The sequence below is a fragment of the Antedon mediterranea genome, chromosome 8 (genome assembly GCF_964355755.1).
Source record: "Antedon mediterranea chromosome 8, ecAntMedi1.1, whole genome shotgun sequence".
NCBI lineage: Eukaryota > Metazoa > Echinodermata > Crinoidea > Comatulida > Antedonidae > Antedon > Antedon mediterranea.
Window position 1 is genome coordinate 18,484,477 of NC_092677.1, and position 25,041 is coordinate 18,509,517.

Consider the following 25,041-nt stretch of genomic DNA (forward strand, 5'->3'; position numbering starts at 1 on the left):
GGTAAAATGGCTCAACATTATGTAACAGGTAAGAAATAGCCTACTGTAATTGTATTTATTTGGTGAGGAGTCTCATCTGTAGGCCTACTTCTAGGCTAGGCCCACTTTAGTATTAGCCTGAGTGTGCCAACGCCAAGCATAATGCTAATCTTCTTAACTCATGTACAGTTACTACCAGTTAGGCCTACATTTGTACAATTCTGTTTATCAAGCAGTGGGTCAGACTAGATTCAAGATTCAAGATTCAAGACATTTTATTTGTCCATAAAAATGGAAATTCACTTTGCTTGGTAGATTAAAACAACAATAAAAAAACAAACATAACAAATGTTGCAACAATTTAAAACGTGCAGTATTATAACAGATAAAATACAAGATAAAAAGTTGAAAATAAAAAAACTGTTAAAAATGTAAAACTATTTAAAAATTGCATTATCGTCTTACATTAGAATTAAAAATATGAATGCTATTTACAACGAAGGATTTTCTAGTTCTACAAAGATTTGCTCTTGGAGGTCGTAGCCTCCCTGATCTATTTAAGTTATAACAGTAATGTAACGGATGAGTGGGGTCTTTCATAATATTGTTTACTTTTTTTTAAATACTCTTTTCATAGATAAATGAACAAGGCGTTAGATCAGCTTTAATAATACGTTGTGCAATTTTACGTGGTCCTCAATATTTTTCTTATCATTATCAGTATAGTTACCATAAAAACATCCAATGCTAAAAGATAAAATACTTTGAATAATACTTTGATAGAATTAAAATAGTGTTATCAACTCTAATTTGCTTGAGTTTTCTGAGAAAGAAAAGCCTTTGAGATGCCTTCTTGGAAATCATGAGAGAGTTTGACTCCCATTTTAATTTGTTGTCAATTATAGTACCTAAGTATTTGTATTGGGTTACTCTTTCAACCTCGGTTTCTTTAATAGTTATTACATTATGTTCAACTGCGGTTTTACGAAAATCTATTATCATCTCTTTGGTTTTAGTAATATTAAGTATTAAGTTCATATCCTCACACCAATTAACAAATCTTCCAACTTCATTAACAAATTAATTTACATTATGCTTACTATCGCAAAGAAAACCACTAATTACAGTATCGTCAGCGTATTTTTACAATATTGCAATCTTTAAAACTACTTGAATAAAGAGAAAACAAAATTGGGGAAATAACACATCCCTGAGGATCCAACACTGATAGATTCTTTGTTGGATAGGATACCATTGCACTTAACCATCTGCGGTCTATTAATCAAAAAACTATATATAACTTTGGCGAGCTGAGGTGATAAATTAAAACTTAATAATCTATCAATTAAAACATGTGGTAAAATAGTATTAAAAGCACTAGAGAAATCGAAAAATATAGACCGTACGTATTTCTTTTTGAATCAAGTTGATGATATGTATCATGGAGATAAGAATTTACAGCATCGTCAACCTCTCTATTTTTCTTATGCAAATTGATTCGTATCTGCATTACCAATATTTTCCTTAAGTCTAGATACAATCAACCTTTCTAAGCATTTCATTATATTTGAAGTAATTGCAGTTGGTCTAAAATCTTTTAGGCAATGGATTTGAAGTGATTAGACTAGCCACTTATTCAGTATTAAAACAACTATTTTTTAATGTTTGAACTGTAATGTTTTAATGATAATCAATATATCACCATAGTTGACGAATTAATCCGATAAGCATTATAAGAACACACTTGATAGATTTTACTTAATTGGCATTTTGATATTTAATCTTAATTAATCAAGTGGACCATTTAAAGTTTATAGTTGGTTGAAGATAAAAATGTAATTTAATGTTGTGAAAATAATGACGTGATATATATATACTGTAGGCCTATATATATTATAAACACATTAGGCAATGAACATTAATTCGAATATACAATCTGCAGACAGTAGGCCTACTGTTTCGATCTTATTAGATCTCGTCAGTGCAGCTCAGCTCGGTAGTCTATCATTACATGGCATCAAATGAAAACCTTTCTTGTAAAGTGGAAACTGTTATCATCTTATCGTCAAGTAACCTGTAACTTAAAAGCATGCGGATTCAAACGTACACAATCATATTGATACATTAGGCCTACTGGATATCACGATAACAAATCACTTGTCAGTTATTTCATGTAGGACCTATAGTTACCGTAAATCTTCTAATTGTAACCCTGGGTTATTATTCTTTGATTGTTTTTTTTAGGGTGGATTGCTATTAGAAGTGGTAAGGGCCTAGAGTAGTGGGTTCTATTAACCTACTAATCTTAAATTAGGTACCTGAAAATAGTTCTTAGCCACCCCCAACTTTTCCGGTCAGCAACTCATGGTAAAATAATAAAACAGTACGAATAAACAAATTTGGCTGAACCGTCTAACTTTATGTTAGGTTTATTAACTTTTAAACCTTATCAACATGCATTATCTCTTTATTTTCAAAATACGGCTGCATCATAAGTTGTTGTGACTCTAATAGTAACCTCCCCCCAGCCCCCCCCCCCCCCACCATCCCATGGGTTCTATTATCGACTCATTTTTCTGGAACGGAATCGGTTAAAACTCCAATATCCACAGGACCTTTATCTGTTTTTAAACATTAAAATTAAAATTTTTATCGGTTACACGACGTACGTGTGATGAGAAGTTAACGTTGGTGGGGCGCTCCAACTGGTTCTGATGACCTCTGAACTGCAGAGAGAGAAAGAGAGAGATCAAAGTGGACCAAATCGTGTGTTGGCGCTGGGAAGAATACTGTGTCAATTTTCTTTACAAAATAACCTACAATGAGTGAAACTAAAAAATATACCTTAGAAGAAGTCAAAGAACATAACAATGGTAATTCGCTGTGGCTTGTAATTCATGATAAAGTTTATGACGTAACCAAGTTTATTGATGAGGTAAGATAATAAGAAGAAGGGTCCATCATTCATCGTAACTAAATCCTACTAGCTAGCTAGCTAGGCCTAGCTAGGTAGGTAGTAGGCCTAGGCTAGGCTAGTTCCGTTTCGCACCTGTCGTTTATTTCGACTCAAAATTGATTAAGTAACTTTATCGTGAGTACCACACTTTAGAATTAGCCCTCAAAAATACTTTTACGAAGGAGATCACACAAAAAGTAAAAAATAAATCCTTTAAATTGATGAATTTGCAGACGTGTTTCTCGCACATTGGGTGAATTTCGAACACTCCATGTTCAATGTTGTTGTTTCTATGGAGCGCCAAAAGAGCAATCATAATAGTAGAGGGCTAAAAACTCAGTAAATTGCGTATATTTAATGCATTTATTGGTGAAAATTACGTTCAATTTTATCATATTTTGTCAATGTCAATTCAACAAAAATATTACTGTTGATACTGTACATGGTTTTTGCAGGAACGTTTAGGAATGAAAATCAACAAATTCATTATCATATACATGTACTGTAGTGTAGGGGTATACCTTAATCTAAATAATATGCCTCTTAGTCTTACCCTTAGGCCTAGGGTTGGTTGCTATTTGAAAACAGCAAATTATTAGCAGTAAAATGTTACAGCATTTTTATTGACAAAATATATTAAAATTAAACGTGTATTCAATAATAAATGCATTAAAAGAAGACGCATTCCACTGAGGTTTTAACCATCTATTGTTGTTGCTCTTTTGGCGCTCCATAGAAACGAAAATATTGAACTTCGAGTATGCTAAATTCGCGAACGGTATGCGAGAAACATGTCTGTAAAATCATCAATTTAAGGATTTATTTGTTACTTTTTATGTGATTCTTCTTCATAAAGTACTTATGAGGCCCAATTTTAAGGTGTGGTATTCACAATAAGTTGCTTAACAATTTGGAGTCAAAAGGAAGTCGAAATAAAAACAGGTGCGAAACGGAACTAGCGCCGCCTAACCTACCTAGCCTAGGCTCAGGCTTGCTTAGTTAGGCTTAGCCTACGCATATCTAGGGGCCTGGGTCCCTAGCTAGAACTACTGTATGTAGGCCTAGACCTAGCTGGGCTAGGCTAGGCCTACTTACTGCAGGCTAGCCATAGTAGGCATAGCCTAGGCCCTAAAAAAAGTAAAAGTGAGCTGCACACCTATCTAGCCTAAACACCTGTCCTAAACTAGGCCTAGGCATATTATTATTATTATTTAATAATATACCTCCATCTGCTAGGAATTGCTTATTAATAATGTGATGACTATTTTAAAGGATTGATTATATGCCGTGGCTATGCTTACGACAAGTCGTAAGTTTAAAGATAGTTTAAAACACACAAAATAATTGTTAATGTATAATAATTAAAACTGATACAAATTTAATGAATTGAACCTGAAGTAAAGTATGCCCAAAAGTTAGCTAGCTGTTTTATTTCTAAGAATTTCATTGTATCAACTAATATTTGAATTTTCCAATTATTATAGCATCCTGGAGGAGAAGAAGTTTTACTCGAGCAAGCAGGTACGGTTGAACCAGTAATTACACTAAATTTTAGCGGAGTTATAAACTGTACTGTAATTAAGTTTTTAAAAAGTGAGAGCTCACTTAACCCGCCTCCTCTCTACTTACTTTTATAAAACAACAAATATAAAAAATTAGAAACATTAGATTTAAAATTAAAAGTTCACCAAATTATTTTACATTTTTTAAGCCATGGGCTCCCAATTTTAAAATGTTGGACCCTCCACTTATAAGTATGTCTATCAAAAAACAATTTGATCAAATATATTATACAGTAGGCCTACATGCCAAAATCTGAAGTTGAAATTTGGAGGCTGGTCTATTTGAGCTCTCGAAGCAGATATAAAAAGATATCTGTGTGAATGACAACCTCTGAGCTATTATCATTGAGACCAGGTGAGCCTGGAAAAAGCACAGCACCTGAAAAGCGGTGGTTGCTATGTGAGGGTTTTGCTCTTTAGTTTGTAAAAAAATTATGGCCGCAGATGAAACTACAATGATTTAAATATAGTAAATATTGCGTGAGCTTTTTGTTTATTGGAGAAAATTAGTTATACTTATATAGAAAATGTGAAAACTATTCGCGCCCAAAACGGAAGTGTTGTCATGTACTGTATTTAAAATGTTTTAATAGATTTTGAAATCCTAATTTGTTTTTGTTATAACAGATGATTGTTTGTTTGATGATTTAATGTTTTTAAACTGTATTACACTTTAGCTCTCCCTAAAGCAGGCATGTTTAAGCTAGTTAAAAATATCAGGTTCCAGAAATATTTTTGTATACCATTTATAAAGTAGTAGTCCAAAAAATTTAGGACTTGATGAAAGTTGGTCGGATTTTTAGTTTGACTTTAAATTGGCATTATTTAGTAATTAATTATTCATTAATTTCATCAAATAGGCAAAGATGGCTCAGAATCGTTTGAAGATGTAGGGCACTCATCAGATGCAAGAGAGTTGATGGAAGATTACTTCATAGGAGAACTAGTTGATGTAAGTTAATTTTACTGGGTTGAATTGCACACAGGTGTTGACAAAATCTGACACAAAATGTTGAATGTCCACAACAATAGGGGCTGAGATGAACCAGTAATCTTTTTCTTTTCCGAAAGATGAACTGGGTTCTCCGAAGTGTACACAATTCTGATGTGTATGCTGTACCTCCAGTTTTAAGTCCTTATCCAAGTAGCTATGGTTTTTGTCGCCACCTGACTTGACCGTGTGACATTAAAATATTAGTTTCGTTTTTTTTCTCTATAGTCATTCAGTATCTTTGATGTAATTTTTTATTTTATATCTAGGCTGATAAAGGCAAAAGTTCATTCAAGGTATGTATATTAAATCTTTATATTACATAGCCTACCGTATGTAAATATGTGAACATGATTGGTTGAAACTGCATCACATGACTACTTCTGCGAGGATCGTAAATTGTAGATTTCCTTGAGCACGATGATATTGACGGAGTAATTTTTGCCAAGGAATCATTAATTAGTAATTATCTGTATATTATTCTTCGCAAGGTAAGGTGAATGCAACGCCTAACTGTAGGCAGGCTTATTACATAAAAGGAGGCCTAGCTACACCTGACCCAGTAGATATTCTACTTGTTGTTGGCTATATAATATAACAGATATCGCCTTTTATATCGGTAAAATATAAGATTTGACATCCACTCGGGAATGATATTATGCCTTTAAGAATTATATTTCCCTCAGCTAGCACTTCGGGAAATATATATTCCCTCGAACATAATATCATTCTCTTGGGTATGTCAAATCTTTGATTTAAAAAGCTAATTCTTATATTTATAGTTAATTAATTTGTTGCTAATATGTCTACTATCAAGTTTTTTTCCAAGGGTCATGGAGATTGTGAAAAATGTATAACATTTAACACACATTCTTGCAATACAGCCTAATATGTTTAATATAAAAGCATGCTATATTTGCTATCAAATAACCTTCATATTGGATGTGTGCATAATTCATCTTCACCATATGTTTTTTTAATTAACAGCCAGTGTTTTCAAGCAGTTCTGAAAGTTCTGACGATAAACCGTATGTTGTCATATTATTTTTGTTTTCTTTGTACATCAAATTTTAATGTTTTTAAAAATGTTTGTAGGATTAATGTATAAATCCTTTATTATTATTATTATCATTTTAGCCCACACTCTTGTCATATACAGCCAATTCTGAGATTTTAAATTTTCTTAAGGCAGGGATGTCACCACGCTGGTCGGTGCTGGTCGGCCCCGACCAGCACTCAACATTTCCGACCAGGATTAACAGGCTGCCGACCACCACTATTATTTATTAATCATTACGATATTTCTTAGGCCTAGGCCTAACTAAAATTCGTACTAAAACATTTTACCTAGCACATCGTTAATAACAGACAAGCTACCCTCATATAGATAAGACAAAAGACTACAGCAAATGTTCCCGTGGTTACGTACGTTACTTTATTTGTAACACAATACCAGGCCTACCCTGCCCTGGTATTCATTGTTACAGCTTGTGAGTCATGGCGAACAACGTGCTACACAGCACAGTGTACAAGTTTAAAGTTCACATAGTGACCATTCAAGCGTTTTATTTTGCACAGATTAAAAATACAAACAAGTACGCAGTAATTAAAAATGTACAACTACATAGACCCAAACAAAATCATTTTTAATTGCTGAATGTTTTGTCACCCTGCTTTAATTATATTATGTTACTTCTAGTTTTACATTTTTGTACTCTACGAACTATTAAAAAAAATAAAAAAACATGCGCATGGTTTAGTGAGACCGGGCAAGTTTGTTCGTTTATGATCGCCGAGCATGGTACAATAATTACACGTCCCTGGGATAACTTCAGGTTGCTGAACTTCAGTTAACCCATAAACACGTGTCTCTGTTCTTGCCGGCCATGCACTACATGCTTGCCGCACAGTTGTGAAACAAAAAATCCGGAATTCGCGAATACGCTAAAAAACTCTCGCGCAAAAGAACACGAACATTATATCGAGCAACAAGTAGTAAGGTCTATACTAGGCTAATCATTTATCTACATTATTTGATTAGGGATTAGGCCTAAATAAAGAAGCGCCCGTTTTTGTGGAATTCAGATTTTGGGTTTTGGGGCATCTATCTGAGCCTTGGCTAGGCCTTAGTGGTCGTAGTGTCTACTCCAAAAAGCTGGTGACATCCCTGTTAAGGTGTGGGAGGTGATTTCAATTTATACCCAAAAATAATGTTAATTTACTAGCACACATAGCTCAGCATAGTACTAAACACAAATCTTCATTTTATCTACAGTACAAGTATATGGTCTTGGTTGTTCCCAGTTGGTGTAGCCTTGCTGGTAGCACTTGCTTATCGTTATTATCTTACATCATCCTAATTGATAGCTGAATGAAGATAGACTACCACAGCTTTCAAGAGAACCTGCTAAGCTCGACCCAAAACATGTCATGTAATGTCTAACAATGTTCGTCCGATATATATTCCAACAGTAGATTTTGTTTTAGTTAAAATACAATATTTTCAAACTATGCACTATGAAAATTAATTATTTATATCAATTATTACTGTACTTTTAATCCTATACGTCGTAATACAAATCATGATATTTTTAGTTATAGATTAGCACTGATTGAATGATTATGTAATTCAAATTCCACCTGCTCAAATTTAAGATATTGGATGCGTAGCTATTATAATGAGATGCGGATTGCTTTTTTTTTTTAATCGGTAATTTATTAAATAACCATTGAATAATTATATATTCTATTTTTATCCTTATTACAATAATTCCTTGTCATGTTAATAAAATTTACGATATTTGACAGAAAAAAATGTGTTTGTTGTATTAAAACAATACACCATTGGGTATGGTTTATTTACATTCACTTACTAACTATATTTTAACTATTTTTGTATTTCCATAAATCTATGATAAATAAATGAAATATCTCGGCAGCTGATTCGGTATATCACTGAACCAACAAAAGATGATCGGATTATTGCTTTCATACAAGTGGAATTGCTACATCTTTATTTTGTTTGAAATAGACCATCTTCAATAATTGGTCTGATGGCATCAAAATATACCTACATTAGAACAGAATACAAAATTGACAGCTTAGCTGATAACAAGCCCTCCACCTATGTTCCAATACAATAGACAGTTACAGAATTTAACAAAAATAAGCAAGAAATACGGTAGGCCATATTTTATTGCATTATTTTGGGGCTATACACTATAAAATATGAATTTTGTTTTTTAAAGAAACAATCTGTCGGAGTCAAGATTTTACACCCCACCCTCAGGATAAACCAGGGTCGAATCCAGGATTTGTGAAACGGGACAGAGAACTTATTAGCAATATTCTTGTAATTTACTTTTAAAAGGGCCATTATTTATTAAAACATGAAAAATAAATATTAATAAAATTAGACTTTGAATATATTTGTTGTAGTTTTAATCAACTTCCGTAGAAAAAAAACCTGGGAAAAAAATAAGGTTTTCACTTATAAAATGACAAAATAAATGGTTAAATTCAACTAAAAACCCATTGGCTGGCAGCCATTTTGACTATATTTTGTTTTGAAATACAGTTTTTTAGGTAAATACATTTTATTTTAAATCCAATTTTTGGTCAAAGTAGATAACAATTAGGTGACATTGAAATAGCATATTCAACAAAAACAATTTAAGAATTATTTTTTCAGGAGGACAATACATCTTTAAATAAAAACCATGTTCACAGAAAAACCCTTTCACAACACTCTGGAAACGAACCAGGACAGTTCGCATTTTACTAAGACTATTGCTAAGACTACTATGACATACCGTTTTTTTTTTCTTTTAAACAAACGCCCCATATATATACACAGTATTGTATTACAACACACTTTGATCAGCAGTAGAATTCATTGACTTCTATGCTCTAAAATTGACCAAGCATTTTGTTACAATTTTTTTTTCTCAATTTCTTCATATTAATACTGTTGTATTTTGTCATATATATTTATGTATTTATTTGATTATACACGTTACTATATTACATCCAAAGAAATAATCGTCTCCCCCGAATAAACGTTTCCCTAAAAACTCTTCTGAACAAAACGTTTATTCGAATAAATACGGTATCTGGTTTTATAATACTGTACAGTATTAAAATGCACTTTACTCCCAACCCCATGGTCTTTACCATCCAGATAAGCCCACTATTGCACCTAACGATTCTTATAGGTAGCAATAGACGTCGGCTTAGTCATGCTGGAATATTATACATTGTTTATGGTGATATATTCAGATATTCAGATAATATTTATTTAGATAATAATGAATGAATATATACAAAATAGAAAAAAGATATTAAAGTGAACATAGATAAAGCAGTAATTGGTAGAAGTTATATTATGTATATATCATGAGGACGATCAAAGTTATATTTATCGAAACGTCGAGAAACTCATAACCACCATACAAACATTCAAGCAATATATATTTTTATGTTATTGTTTTTTCCTGCTTTTTTGCAATATCACTAACGCGTGATGGTGATCTTTTTGACTCTTGCCATTTTCTGAACCAAAAGTCGAGGGCTTCCAAAAATGTTAACAAACTTGCACCAAAGAAAAGTCCTAAGGCGCCACCAATATCACCTATTGAAAACAAAGACATTGTGAAATCAAATTGATTGTTTTCGAGCTTCGGAGTCTCAATAGATTTAACTTCGTTTAAGAATTTCCACTTCAACATTATATGAAATTACAGTTATTTATTTCTCATGGTATATTTAATAAACAAAAGTCATCTATACAGTAAAATTGAATTGCGATAATTGTTTACATAAATAAATAATAAATTTAATTTAGAATTAATATAGTGTTAGAAAAATTAATTTACTAAAAAAAAAAATGGCTTACAAATCAACGAAAACACATCATAATCTTCTTGTTCTGTGATTGTTTCTAATTCCAACGTTTTGTAGTACACCTCCATGTTAACCAGATTTGACCTAGAAAATCAAATCAAAAGTAACAAGAATTAAACGGGAATTAATATTTCACTATAGTTATTGGTCTATAGTTGTTCTTAATATAATCACCTGATTTACTCTTAAAGACCCCTTCCCTGCAATTTTGGACGTTTTTTGGAAAATAATACAAATATATCACTTTAAAAACATTAAACCATGTCATTCCTTGTCTTAAATGTACGTTTTATGGTAAATTATGATAAAAAGTGAGAAACAATGCACTACCTAAGTAGCTCGCGGCGATCGACCTCTCGTGGACGGTCTCAGGCCTAGCCTAGCTAGGCTTAGTTTTGTAGGCCTAGCTGGTAAACATCGGTAACGTACGAACATCGTACGCTAGCTATATACCTAGTCTGACGTTGTATAGTTGCTGCATTAATTGTCTTTCTATTTTTGCCAGACTCCGTTGATACAAATTGGGGAAAACCCAGTATTTTCGCTGAAAAGTTAGGAGTCTTCCATTTGTTTTGGCTTCACGATCGATCGAAAAGTGGGCGAATTACAGGTGAAAAACAACAATATCAATCCGCGCGCAATGCATTTTGGGATTTATAGCGGGCCGCTATAATTATTAAAATTGATTTATTTTTCACATTTTTAACCGTTTAAAGACGAAAAAAGTTATCGCAATAGGACCATATAGTATTATTTTTACATTAAATATAGTTTGTGATCTTAAATTAGATCTAAAAAACGTAGGGAATGGGGCTTTAACATTAAAAATAGGCACTAGAATAACAAGATCTTTAGTTACATGACCATGACACGGCATAGCATTAAAGCATATACTCAATAAGATATTGTTTTCGTTTTCTAGCATATTTAAGATGTTCACCAGCCAAACCATCAAGTCCGGGTGATTTCCATTTTCCAGAGAGTTTATCAATGCAATTAGATACAAGATTAGAAGTGACATTTATACCAATCTCAGGCGGACAGTATTCTAGAGTCTCCTCTAAAAATCTTTATGAGTTGTGTTATCCACACAGTTAAACAAATGCTCATATTGTTTGGCCTAATGATTACATAGTCACCACTAACATTATCAATACCTTCATTATTAGCACTAGTGTCAAACATATGCTACACCTTCCCAAAAACCTTGGTAGTCCCTATCACTGAAAGATTGAGCTAATCAGCCCTCATTTATTGATTCTGTTTACATGTGCGTAACGCCAACTTAAAATGAGAACGAGAAATTTTCATACAATGAAACACAGGCCCATTTCTGGGGTTTTCGTTGTTATCCATAATAAAAAGGCTTCACGAGCAACAGAATGCAGATCAGAAACATAATCATTCTAGCCGGCCCGGCACAATAACTTAGACCTAGATGGCTTCAAACATTCACTAGATGCACGTTTAAGGCAAGCAACAATATTGTTATACCGGTAATCAATAGCAAGACGGTGACACTCATTTGCTACAATTAACATTGATACATGTTAGTGCATCAGTACAAATTTTAACATTACTAAGTAAATATTCAGTAATTGAGGCATAATAATCAATATCAGCACCTTTAACTTTAGCCCAGTTAACGTATTCATGTTTAAGCTTGGTTCCCACTAGAACGTAACGCAAGTACGTAAACGCAACGCAAGCGTTTTAACCAATGACAAGCGAAGTTATAGACAGTTAACAATCACAAGCGAATAAGCCATCGCTTGTGATTGGTCAATACGTCCTTGTGTTGCGTCGCTAGTGGGAATCACGCTTTAGATTCACTTTCATTGGAACCTTTAAAAGAGATAGCATATTCAAATAATAAGGGAAAATGATCAGATCCCCCAAAAATATCTACTTTAGTTACACAAGCATTAGCTCCATAAGTGCACACAATATGATCCAACCAACTTGTGATTCATTGAGATTGACTTAAACATTAATGCACAGTTATCTGAATCAAAACCTAAGTAAGATAAATCTGACAGTATCAAATCGTTTTCAGAGACAAACTTTATCAGCTTTTTGGTGCTGTGAAATTCATTAATAATCGTTTGAATTTTACATAGATAATCAACAAACTCAATGAAATTATCAGCATTATTGTCATAGGGAAGATACACATTAATAAGAAGGGATACATGTGCTCCTTTTCCTATTGTGACCCCAATCAATATTTTATCATTAAAATCAATGCAAGAGATAACATTCGATAACTTCTTTCTGTAAAAATGGCTACCCCACCATAAGGACGTCTCAATAGTAATCCATCAGAGCTGCAGACCTGTCAGACACTAACACAATCAAAATCAACACATGAAAAGACATAAATAAACAATTCATCATCAGTAAGCCAATGCTCTTGTATGCATGGCTACAAAATCATTGCATAAATCGTAAATCTCTTTTTTTTGCGAGATTTAAAGAACTTGCAGTTATAGGTAACACACCACAGCTTTTCATTCATCGGCATCAATGTCCTTAGTGGTTTTTAAATGCAATTTAATATCATCAGTGATGGTATCAGGAGACATGTTACCCAAGTAAAACTTGCATGGAGGAGGTGGTCTACCCTTGAGTGCAATATTTACACCAGTTCCGCGTTTGTTTTTACTTTGGCGCTGGGAATGACGTTGGAATCTAAACCCATCTTCATCCTGAGAATCAGCACGATTTCCATCTGTCATCTTGCAGTATCGATGCATGATTCCGGTTTCTATCTGGCAGTACAGCAGAAGCATTATTAACACTCATTACGTGTAATTTCATCCGCCGATAGGAGGCTATTGAATCTTTTGGTTGAAGGGAGTATTCTCCCTTTCGTCTGCTCATGACCGCCTTACTACCAATATGTTGCTTAGCAACTGCTTGAGCAAACGATTTGGGACAATCATCACATTAGTTAAGTCCAATTTGGAATTATTTGAATGTATTGTTGTACTTGCTTAGAAATATCATTTCTTTGACTAGCAGCATAGGCAATGTCGAACCACTTATAAGTTAGTTTTTAGCTTTATTTTAGTTATAGTTGATATTCTATTGTAGTGTGTTATAAAATAATAATCATAGTTGACCATCACAGGTACAGGGAACATTGCTATTGAAGACAAAATGATTCAATAGAATCAATATTTACGGTATGTTTTTAAAAATCCATTTTCGGTAGCGATCGATCAAAGACCATTTTCAGAAATGTTTTTTTTGTGGATCAATGTTTAATTGCAATTTCGCAGTCACGATCTCATTTTGCAAGACAAATAAAATGCAGAGTGTGCTCCATTATGTACATTTACTGATTATGAAGATTGGAATATACACGTTGAGAAAATGATTATGACTGTCATGAATAAGACAATTTATTAAGTAGATATTGTATATATTTTATAACTACAGTATTTTCTTGTTAATACAAAAATATTTTTTTTAAATTTATTTTGTATTTATTCAATTTCTGCCATATACATAAATAAAGAAGACAAAACAATTATAAAAGGAGGCACGGAAAGACCAAACAGGTGCTAAACACCTATGCTAGTTGGTCAACCCAGAACAGAGAAAATTAAATAAATTACGTTCTACAATAAAAGCATCGACAAGAAAGCGACCAACTACACACATTTTTAATATCAAAATTATTTAAAAAATAAATATTGAGATAATTAATCTTAAACTCGTGTTCATTTAAGTAAATGATTCCGATTTCTATCACAATTAAACATGTTTTTTTAGTGTATTCGCAATTAACAGTCACGATTTCAATTTGACTTAGATATCTCAATCCCAAACGAACGCCACTCTAACATTTTGCTATGGAACACTCATACTGTACATACTACAAACCTTATGGTTTCAATACTGTGATCTTTAAACGGTATTTTTCTTTAAAGTTTTTAAAATTACTTTAAAATGGCTATGCACCATAATACTATGGTATGATTTTTGCGGTTTATGCTTAAAAATACTTTTATTAATTTAATTTATTGTTATAGCATAATACATTAAAACATATCAATGCATTGATAAAAGGTTGAAATGTAAAAGAAAAACAAGTTTAACTCGATGAACTTATATATAGAATATAGAATTAAGCACTGATGAGATAATAAAGTCTTTCGATTGTGATCAATAAACTCTAATTTAGTGATTTGCAGTAATAATTTAATACGATTTACTTTTGTAGGTACCTTACCTCATGTAATCAACTGCCAGTTCAGTTCCTTGTCGAAAAGTCAATACTTTCTCCGCAATCATAAATGTAAGGTTGCGAGTGTCGTTGTAAAACAGGCTAACATATGTCGACGACGTAAAATTAAGAAATCCAGTAAGATTCTTTCTGTCAAACTGGATGAGCTCATCAAGACTGTTCCAAAACCTAAAGTTCACATCACTATTGCCAGTCAATGCCATAACATTGACAATGTCAGTCTTCACCATTATGCTAATTGCTGATCCCCATTCCGTTGTTATGTTATCAATGTGATTCAATTCGTAGTATACCTCATTGCATATCGAGCGTACTATGCCTGCTACTATATCTTCCGCCAATTGTGTTAGATACTTTTTGAAACTATTCCCATCCGTACTTAAGTAATTCAAAATCTTCTGAACTGCCATGTCAAGTAAAGTGATACCATCAAAACCAGTGTCAATTGATCTCAAAAATTCTTTCCTGAATAATACCAAGTGAAAAATACATCTAATTTGTCATTAATATCATAATTAATTATATATAATTGTATATAAATCCAAAGGCAAAATTCTGAAAAAAAATGACAATGATGGGTGTATGTGGCTGGATCTCAATAGAGATAAAAAAAAAGCGAAAGGCTAAATTAAAAGGATAAAATAAAACAGCCAGACTAAGTCTTGAGTAGAGAGCTTGTTCATCTGTGTTGCTTAATCGAACAACGCGGGACTTAGCGAAACGTATTTGCATTACAAATAATAAGATAGATTTGGCTAAATTTATCAATATCCCAGTTAACACATCGAAGAGACAGAACCCGGACATTGGATCTGTTTCTACTAACTGGAGAATGATGCTGGTCTAGGCCTACCCTCATGCAATCATGAATTCAGAAAGACACTGAACTGTCACTGATCTTTCAGCACACTGAACCCAGATTTCTGATTTGTAAGCAAGCGTAGATACGTTACGATAATATTGTGTTCTTGTCTCGACAGTCCACTATTAACTTACCATATCTCATCACCTAATCCACGGGCAGAATATTCATATTTTTTCATGATTTCGAGGGTCAACGGAACTACTGCTGACGGAAAAACGGAATACGACGATGCGTAACTATATTGTTCTGATGTACATGGGTAAGTACAGGAATTGCATACTTGAAATCTCGACTCAATAAATTTTTCTGAAATAAAAATAAAACCATTGAACAAATACCTAAATATCGGCTGATTCGTGGATTACTTTCGGTATAATTGAATGATGCTTGGTTGAATTAAGGAAAGCGAAGTATTTACTTTAGAGGATATCGTTTATTTTGACTATGTTAGTGAATTGGTAGATTAATTATCAGGCATGTTTATTTAGTTAGTTGATTGATTGATTGATTGGTAGATAATCATAGATATAATATTTACCATACTCCACTTGGTAACAATTTGTTAGTGCAAACGGACTACAAAGAGAATAATTATTTTCTGAAAGAGAAAACAGGTATAATTATAAATGCAAACGAAGTTATAAAGAATACTTCATTTTTCACGCTGCTGCTCTAGCCCGCTACGTCCCATTAGGACTACTCAATCAGAAGCTAAAGCAAGCAGCAGTTATAGTTCTAAGGACAGACAGTAAAATAACTATTATGTGACAATAAAATGACACATTCAAAAACATTTGTAATAAAAAATATTTTTCAATAAGCGAGCAGCGTTTTTTGTAAGAAATATTTCTTGTTCTAATTATAGAAGATTCAAATTTCAAGCCGTCGTTACTCTGAATGAATACAGTGAATGAAAACAAAAACGTTGTCCTACTCGAGGTATAGTATGTCTTGCAATGGCAACGTCGATACATTTCTTCAGCTTCGCAGTCAAGAAAGCATTTAGATTGAGAATAGTTCATATCTGGATTACAGTCATTCGATCGCTCTAGTATTGTTTTCTGAAATTCAAAATTTAGAAAATGGATAATGCTGTGACAAAACTCAGGAATTAAGAAAGCATTGTTATTTACAAGATCTCCAAATATAATGTCGATTGGCCCCGTGGTTGAGGCAAGAGGAACAATTGAACATTTTCCAATGCTCCCCTCAGCCATGATTCCGGTAGAAAACAGATCTTCTTGGATAAAAACTTAAAGTGGAGGTCCAGTATACACATGTGGTTCATGGTAGAGGTGGTTACATCGTGTCCAATTCATAAAAAAAAAAAAAATCTTTACAGGACAATTGGTGGCACCAGAGGAACTATTTGAAGTTTAATATGCTATTTAACACATGGGTTTACTAATCAGAGGTATGCATTGTCAGTAACTAAGTGGACCAGAAAGTACACGATCACACAAAGTAGAATAGAAATGCAGATGTAAGGCCATAAATACTTTAAAACTTAACAAAGATGAGGAATGAGAAATGAAAGAGCAATGATGATAATTATAATCACAATCTCGATAAAACGGAAATGTCAATAAAAAATGAGGGATAAATAAAGAATGATTAGGCCTACTACTAATTAATTATTTAAACAAAATGAAGCATGGGTATACCTTGTGTTTTGTTATGGCTATGGCCGAATGCATTCCAGGAGCCAATTGGATCCTTGTTGCGGTCTGACAGTCCGGTAACACGTTCAGTGGATGAATCATAACGGCAAAGCCGATGCTTTCTCGTGGGGCAGAAACATATTGGGCTGCTTGAGCATTTAGTATTAACTTTAAACCATGCCCAGCACCTGATGAAATAATTACAAATACGTCAGAATATTCCCTAATAATAAGGCCTAACAAACCTAGTATTTTCTCTCAAATATTAATTGTAAAGCTCTTAAATACATGCTAATTTATTTCGTCCTTCTTCGAGAACGGATTCTAATGTGAACAACACAAGATTATGCATAGTCGATTGAATCAACACTTCACATTCACTATGCCTGTATTAGTGTAGGCTGGTATGTCGTTTATATGAATGTCGTGTATATTTTTTGTTAAAAGCAAACTTTGACTTTATTTCATATCTTGATAATATAAGGAATGAAAAAAAATATGTTGCCATTTTTTCAAAAGACATTTAAAGGACCAAATTCAAGATGGCCGCCAACATTCAAATAACCCTATTAAAAATCAGAATATCACCAATAATACAAATTATGAATGTGGAACAAGTCTGTTTTGATGGTATTACTGTACCCATTATACAATACTAACTATGTAAAGCGATAATCTGTCGGCCATCTTGGATTTCAAAATGGCCACCACTAAAAATTAAATTCTTTAAATAATTTTTTTTAAATATGTGTGCATAAATTGTTGTTTGTACACAATGTTCTAAAATTGTCACTTCTCACAGGATTGTAAATTGTAAATATAAGGCTGTCTAAGGTTGTCAATGTCCTCTATATAACAGATATATAATACCCCACTATGACTATTAGATTAAATAATCGTTCAAAGTTGGAGTTGCAAAAGTATGGAACAACTTAACAATTTATATCAAATATTCAACAACAATTACGTCTAACTAGAGGGTTAGACCTCTAGTTCGCTTGCTCCCCTCTCGGAAGTGTAAACGAAGGTTCTCGGAATGATGACTCGGGTAAAAAGGTTTTAGAAGGACGTTCTCCTTGTACGTTTTCTGTCGGTTACCATTATTGAAAATGCTTGGCATTCGAAAAACTAAACCTACTCTGTTTCACAGTGTCTTAGATGATTAATAACATTTTAAAGTATAGTGTTTATTGTTTTATAGGGCGGAGGTGGGGAGGCAGAGTTCATTTGAGGGAGATGCTTATTCGAGGTATTTTTTAGTTTTAATAAGAAGGAAGATGTTTTAGACGGCTTGCAATATGGGCCCTAATGGGACACAGATAGCCTGCAGTTATTCCTGCCAGCTTACTCAATAAAACTCGGCTATCGGGATTTTATTTTTTAACTACTGTACCTTCACACGCGCGGTCCGATCCGAAAATAAACAAAAAACTAAAATAGCAAGGTGAAGCTGTGAACTAATCGTGAACTCGGAAATTACTTTGACCGCGTACAATTGAAATTGACTTGAAAATCTACCGATGAATCAGAAATTTTGTTTTAAAACTCTTTATAATATATTATATTCCTAAGATAGAAATATGGAACAAAATCGTAATAGTGAAAACTGTTTTACATTTCGCGGTACACCTAAGATAGTTCAGGTAGGTATCCAAGGCAGAAATTTGTTTCAAAGTTTTTCCATTGTGCTCGCCTATGTCAGAATTAACCATAATTTATATATAGATTCTAAATTACAGATCTCATTTCTTTTCATGAAACTGAAACTTGACAGGAGACAGGACCACAATATAAACATTTATACTTTATTGTGAAATCCTGTATAAATATGTTAAATAATAAATGCGTTATTGCTATGTAATTCAATGTCTGAACCTTCAGGGCCATAGTCACCAGTATGGTTGGTAAGTTTTCAACCTGTCAACTTTTGGCAGAAGCTTGAAGGAAATACAGATACAGCTCTGCCTATAAATAACCTTGTAAATGAATGAACTCTTACTTCTCATCTTCTACAATCTCAACCAATTTCATTAGATATGTACCCCCTACAGACAGACCAGCATTATACACTGGTTTGATGAGTGAACATGGTTGTGGTATAAAAACTCATGTACTAGGGAAAGACAAGAATGCTTGGTGATGACTCTTGCCCGAGATGAGTTGAGGTGGACAGAGATGACATCAAAAAGCAATTATTATGTCGACCCGGTGAACTATATGGCTTTTGGACATGTATCATTGTGAAAATAGTGTTGAGGCAAGTGCTTTCGTGTTGAAACTGAACTTGTATTACCTATACAACCAGTGACACAAATATCTTAAATGGAAAACATCTCTAAAGGACAGAAGCACACTAATTCTGCTTTCTCTCTACAACTTGCTTCTACAAATGCAGACAGAGAAAGAGATTCTAAGTTAAGTATCATTTTGTTTGAATGAGGCTGATCATAAAGATATTAACTTGAATACAGAGAGTCGACGAAATCTAAATGATGTGGTTAAACTATATCCCTATATATGTATATGAGAGGACATGTATATGTGGGACTTGCTGGATTTACATCTATTTATCAGGGTCATTGAGCGTGGTATCATTGGAATAACACAAATTAATGATTTCATCAGAGTTGGCAAATCTAGTTAACATTTAAAGAGAGATGATATCCCGATTAATGAAGAATGCTGCAATTCGCACAAAGGTTGGCCATGGCATGATGAAATTGGACAGGAAATGTTTGAGGCATTGGTAAAAGTCTTGTAGAAGGCAAACTGTCTATATGGGATCCTAAGAAAAAGACGAATATTGGCAAAAAAAATATATATGACGGTGAATACAGGTGACAAACTGATCAAAGTAAAAGAGGACTCCTATAGAGATTATTTGCCGGTGAAATGAGATATTTCAGTTATTTTTCCAATTTGTTTCTGAACAAGGTTGTTGGGAACGCAGATCAGTCTGTGGAAGTTTGATGGATACAGTAGTAGAGAACGAAGGAAGGTCAACTTACTGTATCGCATTCAAGATTAGAAATATTTCATTGAAGGACTTTGGCAGAGTTAGTTTAGTTGTCATTTAACTGAAGAAGTTTATGAGATGTTTTAATATGAAGAAGTGTACTGTCAGTACTGTAGACCTCCTGATGGTCAACATGTTGTGTTAATCACCATGTTGTTGTTATAAGCATATCATTTTGTGTATTTCAATCTAATTTTATTTAACTTATACAAGTTTTAAGAAATTTAACCCATTTTTAAAAAATGGCGGCCATTTTAAAATTCAAAATGGCCGCCATTTTGTGTTAATCACCAATGTTGTTGTCATAGGCCTATCATTTTATGTGATTTCAATCAACGTCATAACTTGCACATGTTTTAATAAGAAATTTAATCCATTTTTTAAAAATGGCGGCCATTTTGAAATTCAAAATGTCAGAATACTAATGAATATAGATTTATAATAATTCTTATATAGCAGAGAACCCATATGAACTTAAAATATTATTCATAATGGGTGTTACTTTGCCCAATATGGTACATTTATTGGATATTTTACGTATTGGCGGCCATCTTGGATTTGACACCCTTAAGCTTTTAAAAAAAAATGGCAACATATTTTTTTCATTACTTTACATCCTAAAGACACTAAATCAGCTGGAATTTTGCTTTTAACAAAAAAAATTACACGAAATTACATTGTGGCCTACACTATATATACAGTAATGCAATTTCTGACAATCAAGCTTTATTGTTTGGTAAATGATGATAAGTGAAGTCTATTACACAACTTGTAATGTTAATTGAAATTCGATATTTATTAAAGTGCAATGCCAAGATCCAGTAGCTTGTCACAATTGTCACATGACAGTCACAGAATCAATAGCTAATTATAGTACTGTATTAAAGTCTGACAATTTACATTCGAAAACACGGGTACCCTTATTAGGCCTAAATCTAAAACGGACTTTCAGTATGAATGAGTAAACCGATGTATAGTACGGTACTTTTTAAAATTTGTTTTATTGTATAGTATAGTACCTACCATAGTGCATGCAGACAAATGAGAATCATAGAGAACATTCATAGAGAATTTCTAAGATCAGTTTTTTTTTAATTTAATACATTTTTACATGTATTCATACATTTTCTTACGATTTATAATTTTTGTATTGTAAAATTTTACGGTTTCAGCCTTCTGGCTATTGGTGGCATTGTCTTTTTTGACAAGGTTTTGTTTTATGTACAGTGTTTTCATGATTTTAATTCTTCTTATAATATTTAGTTAAGTTAAGTCACTATAGTAAGAGGGCAGTAATAATATTGTTTATCAATTTCGCCCAAAATATAATAAAAGTAAAATAATAGCATACCGACAAAGAAAATAATTATAATACAAAATAAAAACACGTTGTTAGTATTTAGACAAACTGATTAAAATATAAAAATACAGATTCGGTGTACAATAAACGAAATAAAATTCAAACATGATAGTTCAATATAATAAAAAATAACTCACCTCTATCTTTGATCCATCGCTGATCAGACTCGTCCACAGTAAATTGAAAACAGAACCCGTAACTTGTTATAACGGGCTTAAAATTGCTTAAATTGCACTCTTTATTTTTAAATCGACACCTAGAATTCGTATAGTTTGTGTTATTCTTAAGGCCAAATCAGAGAGCATCGTACGATGACGCCCGACAAAACGTCTTGACTCGTCGGCGCTGTCTGAGATGAATCTTGTCGTCGTGAGAACTTTAAACATGTTTAATTTTCTCACGATTACGACTCGTCTTAAGTGAACGGTTTGTCGGGCCTCGTCGTACGACGATGTCAGAGTTGGCCTAGGTATATTAAAACAAATAGGGTAGATAATCTAGCATTTTAAGAGAAACAAATTGCAAAGATTTTTCTTTTTTAAATGATCACATAGTGATTCATTCACAAATGGTCACATAGTGATGCGGAGATAACAAATTAAGCATCACACCTCTGTCACTCATCTTAGCTCAAATTAGATTAGATATGCAAATTAGGGTGAAATTACAGGATTTTATCACAGATTTGTTCAGAATGTACATATTTGTATTTGCATTCTGAATAAATCAACTCTCTCTGAGATATAGTAACGCTGTAATTTCACCCTAATTTGCATATTTAAGTTAATTTGCATATCATCGGGATGATTGACAGATGTATAGTGTGACGCTCAACTTTTTAATCTCCTCATCATATGTGACCGGCCATTTAAAAACGAAAAGTCCCTGTTTGCAATTTGATTCACTTTGGGCTTTTTTTTAAAAGACATATTGCATAGCCTAAAAGACAAATAGTAAATTATATTTTATATCATAAACCTCTTAAAATACCTGTGCTTTTCTATGACATTTTATACAATAATTTATTAAAAATTATAGTATAAAATAAAGTATGTAAGGTCCAATTTGGTAACTTTATGTCCCTAGCAAGTCTAGGGACCAATTTGGCTAATCTTTTTGGTTACAAGTAATAGATATTCCAGGTGGCTCACTTTGGAGCTGGACCTTAGCCTTGAAGGCCATTTGTAGTTGAAAAGCCATGCAAGGTGGATGTATATTATTGCAATGAAGTAATAGCTATGTTAAACTATAGTATGCGGCAATATAGGCTATATGTTCTGGTACAAAGTAGTTAGCACAATCTTTGGTGAGTTTTAAGTTTATATTACCTTTATTGATGGATTGATACACATAATAAACAAACCGATTCAGTCAAAGCTAAATTGTTTATTAAAATGTCTTAGTATTTTAGGCCTTCTTTGATGTTAATTAACCAATCAATTAGTATTTCATGTCACTCATTGGTGTTTGTTGTACCATGGTTGTTTGTTTTTTTATAATTTGATCACTTGATCTTGAAAATGGTCCATGATGGTTCCGAAACGTCGATCTTCTTGTTTTTTTGTCATTAAATTTTATTGTAAAGTTATATAGTAAGCGTCTATTAATTCGTGATTTATACTGTATTTATGTTTATGGTGGTTGAGCCATTTGGGCCACACCTTAATTTGCTATTGGCTATAAGTATACTCATCTGTTATATATTTAAACTGTCTTTGGTTTTATTCTAGCCTGAACTACTTGGTGTTTAATTATTTGAGAGATTATCATTGTTTAATTTGTATAACTTTACTAGTATCATTTGCTATTGTCTTATTACTGTACTCATAGGAGATATTTTGTTGTTTCAGTTAATCGGTTTATGAATGGATGACAATAAAGATTCGCATTAAAGGTGTGCATAAAATTAGAGTGATTTGGCCAGAACAAAGAATTATGAATAATCTGATTTTTAATCAACATAATATATTACGGGAATAAATAAATAATTCGGTTTATGTTTACTTACATTACTAGCATATCTTTAATTTCATGTGCGTTATTTGTAATAAATTCTGTGAGGTTGTCACTTGTCAAGTAGTTAGAACGATTGCCTGTAAACACATTGTAAACCTGTGTGTCGGTTTCTGTAAGTCCAGACTCGGGAATCAATAAACGAAGTGAGTAAACTCCTTCATTAACGAAGTATAATATGCCACCATATTCTTTGGAAATTTTGTCAAAACTGAAAAAAAAAATCGTATGCCGTACATTAGTCCAACCCCGGTGGCTAAATGTGACATCAATTATTCACAACACAAAAAATAAATAAGAAAAGTGCATGCATTACAAATAAACTTTAATCACTATTACTAAATTCTCAAATTCGTCTTCTCCTATTTCAAATTGTTGTATCTGTATTTTCGCCACCAGATTTGAATGTGGAAGGTTAGACCAGCAAACATCTTTATAGCTTCGGAGGAGAATAATACTCTCTTTCAACTTTTAATTTAGTTTTAGAAGAGTTTAGTGAGGTATTTTAATGTTTGTTTTGCGATTGATTATTCCTTAAGGTTCAACTTACTGTAGAACTGACAGATTTATAACATAGGCCCTAATTGTTACCCACTAGCCTCGTTTTGGGATACTTTTGTATTTTTACTTACGCAAACATGTTCTTGTTGCAAATGGTGATTCCTGGAAATTCAAGCTGCTTTTCAATCCGATATTCAACTTTTGTATTAGTTGGTCGACTTATAAACTTGGTAACACATTTATAAAGCTGGAAATGTAGTCCAACAAAGGCACATCCAATAAGGAAAATCCAAACCAACCTAATCAAAATGATAGACAAATATATATTTTTTTAATGTCAATACATTCCTATACATACCGGTGGACATTTTAAGCAGTCAAATTTATTTTCTATTTAAGCAAAGATGCCTCCATAAATAGAGAGAATGAAACATTAAAATTAGAATAAAAAGAACAATACAAGATTACAATCAATGTCCTAGCAGCATGAAGAGTGACATTCAGTCTTCTCTAGTCCTAGTTAAAAGCAATTTCTATAGAAAATAATGAATTAACAGATCATTTTAAATTACTTAATCTCCCTCTCTCTCCACTCTCCCTCTCACATGTTTGCTTATTGTTAGGCCTAAATCAAAGTTTCTTCCATACAAATACTTTTAGGATAATTATGTATATACTAGTTGTAATACATATTTGCTATATTTTATTTTTCTAAGGTTACATATTCGCTTAAAAGTATGGTTCTTTATTTGGCACGCGTTTTTATAATTTGCCTCTTGTAATAAATTTAGTTTCTTAAACTGAATGATATGCCTTTACAAATTGATTAAAATCATTGGAAATTTAAAAATCTATGCGAGTTTTATTTCTTATATGAAATGTAAGTACCTTATTGCATGCCTTACCTTCTAACTTTAGATGTTCCTTTGATTAGGTGTTTTACCCCATGAAAATTAGTATTGTCACCAAACTCATTGACA

At 32.8% G+C, this 25,041-nt stretch overlaps 2 protein-coding genes and 2 long non-coding RNA genes across 4 annotated transcripts; 2 read left to right on the forward strand and 2 right to left on the reverse strand.

Moving 5' to 3' along the window:
- LOC140057074 (uncharacterized) lies at positions 1-24,113 on the forward strand. The gene is made up of 3 exons (XR_011846867.1): positions 1-28; positions 23,398-23,441; positions 23,960-24,113. It is a non-coding gene; the product is annotated as an uncharacterized lncRNA (long non-coding RNA).
- Positions 2,705-8,303, forward strand: LOC140057064 (cytochrome b5-like). Its single transcript, XM_072102609.1, has 6 exons — positions 2,705-2,914; positions 4,420-4,456; positions 5,358-5,449; positions 5,758-5,784; positions 6,476-6,516; positions 7,764-8,303. Exons 1-6 carry the CDS (start codon positions 2,801-2,803, stop codon positions 7,846-7,848), a joined length of 396 nt encoding a protein of 131 aa, XP_071958710.1. The 5' UTR covers positions 2,705-2,800; the 3' UTR covers positions 7,849-8,303.
- On the reverse strand, positions 9,964-16,484 carry LOC140057009 (uncharacterized). Its single transcript, XM_072102542.1, has 6 exons — positions 16,445-16,484; positions 16,049-16,108; positions 15,642-15,816; positions 14,631-15,110; positions 10,383-10,474; positions 9,964-10,118 (listed from the first exon to the last, which is right to left on the reverse strand). The coding sequence occupies exons 1-6, from the start codon at positions 16,482-16,484 to the stop codon at positions 9,964-9,966; spliced, it is 1,002 nt and encodes a 333-aa protein (XP_071958643.1).
- On the reverse strand, positions 23,739-25,041 carry LOC140057073 (uncharacterized). The gene is made up of 3 exons (XR_011846866.1): positions 24,967-25,041; positions 24,193-24,360; positions 23,739-23,771 (listed from the first exon to the last, which is right to left on the reverse strand). It is a non-coding gene; the product is annotated as an uncharacterized lncRNA (long non-coding RNA).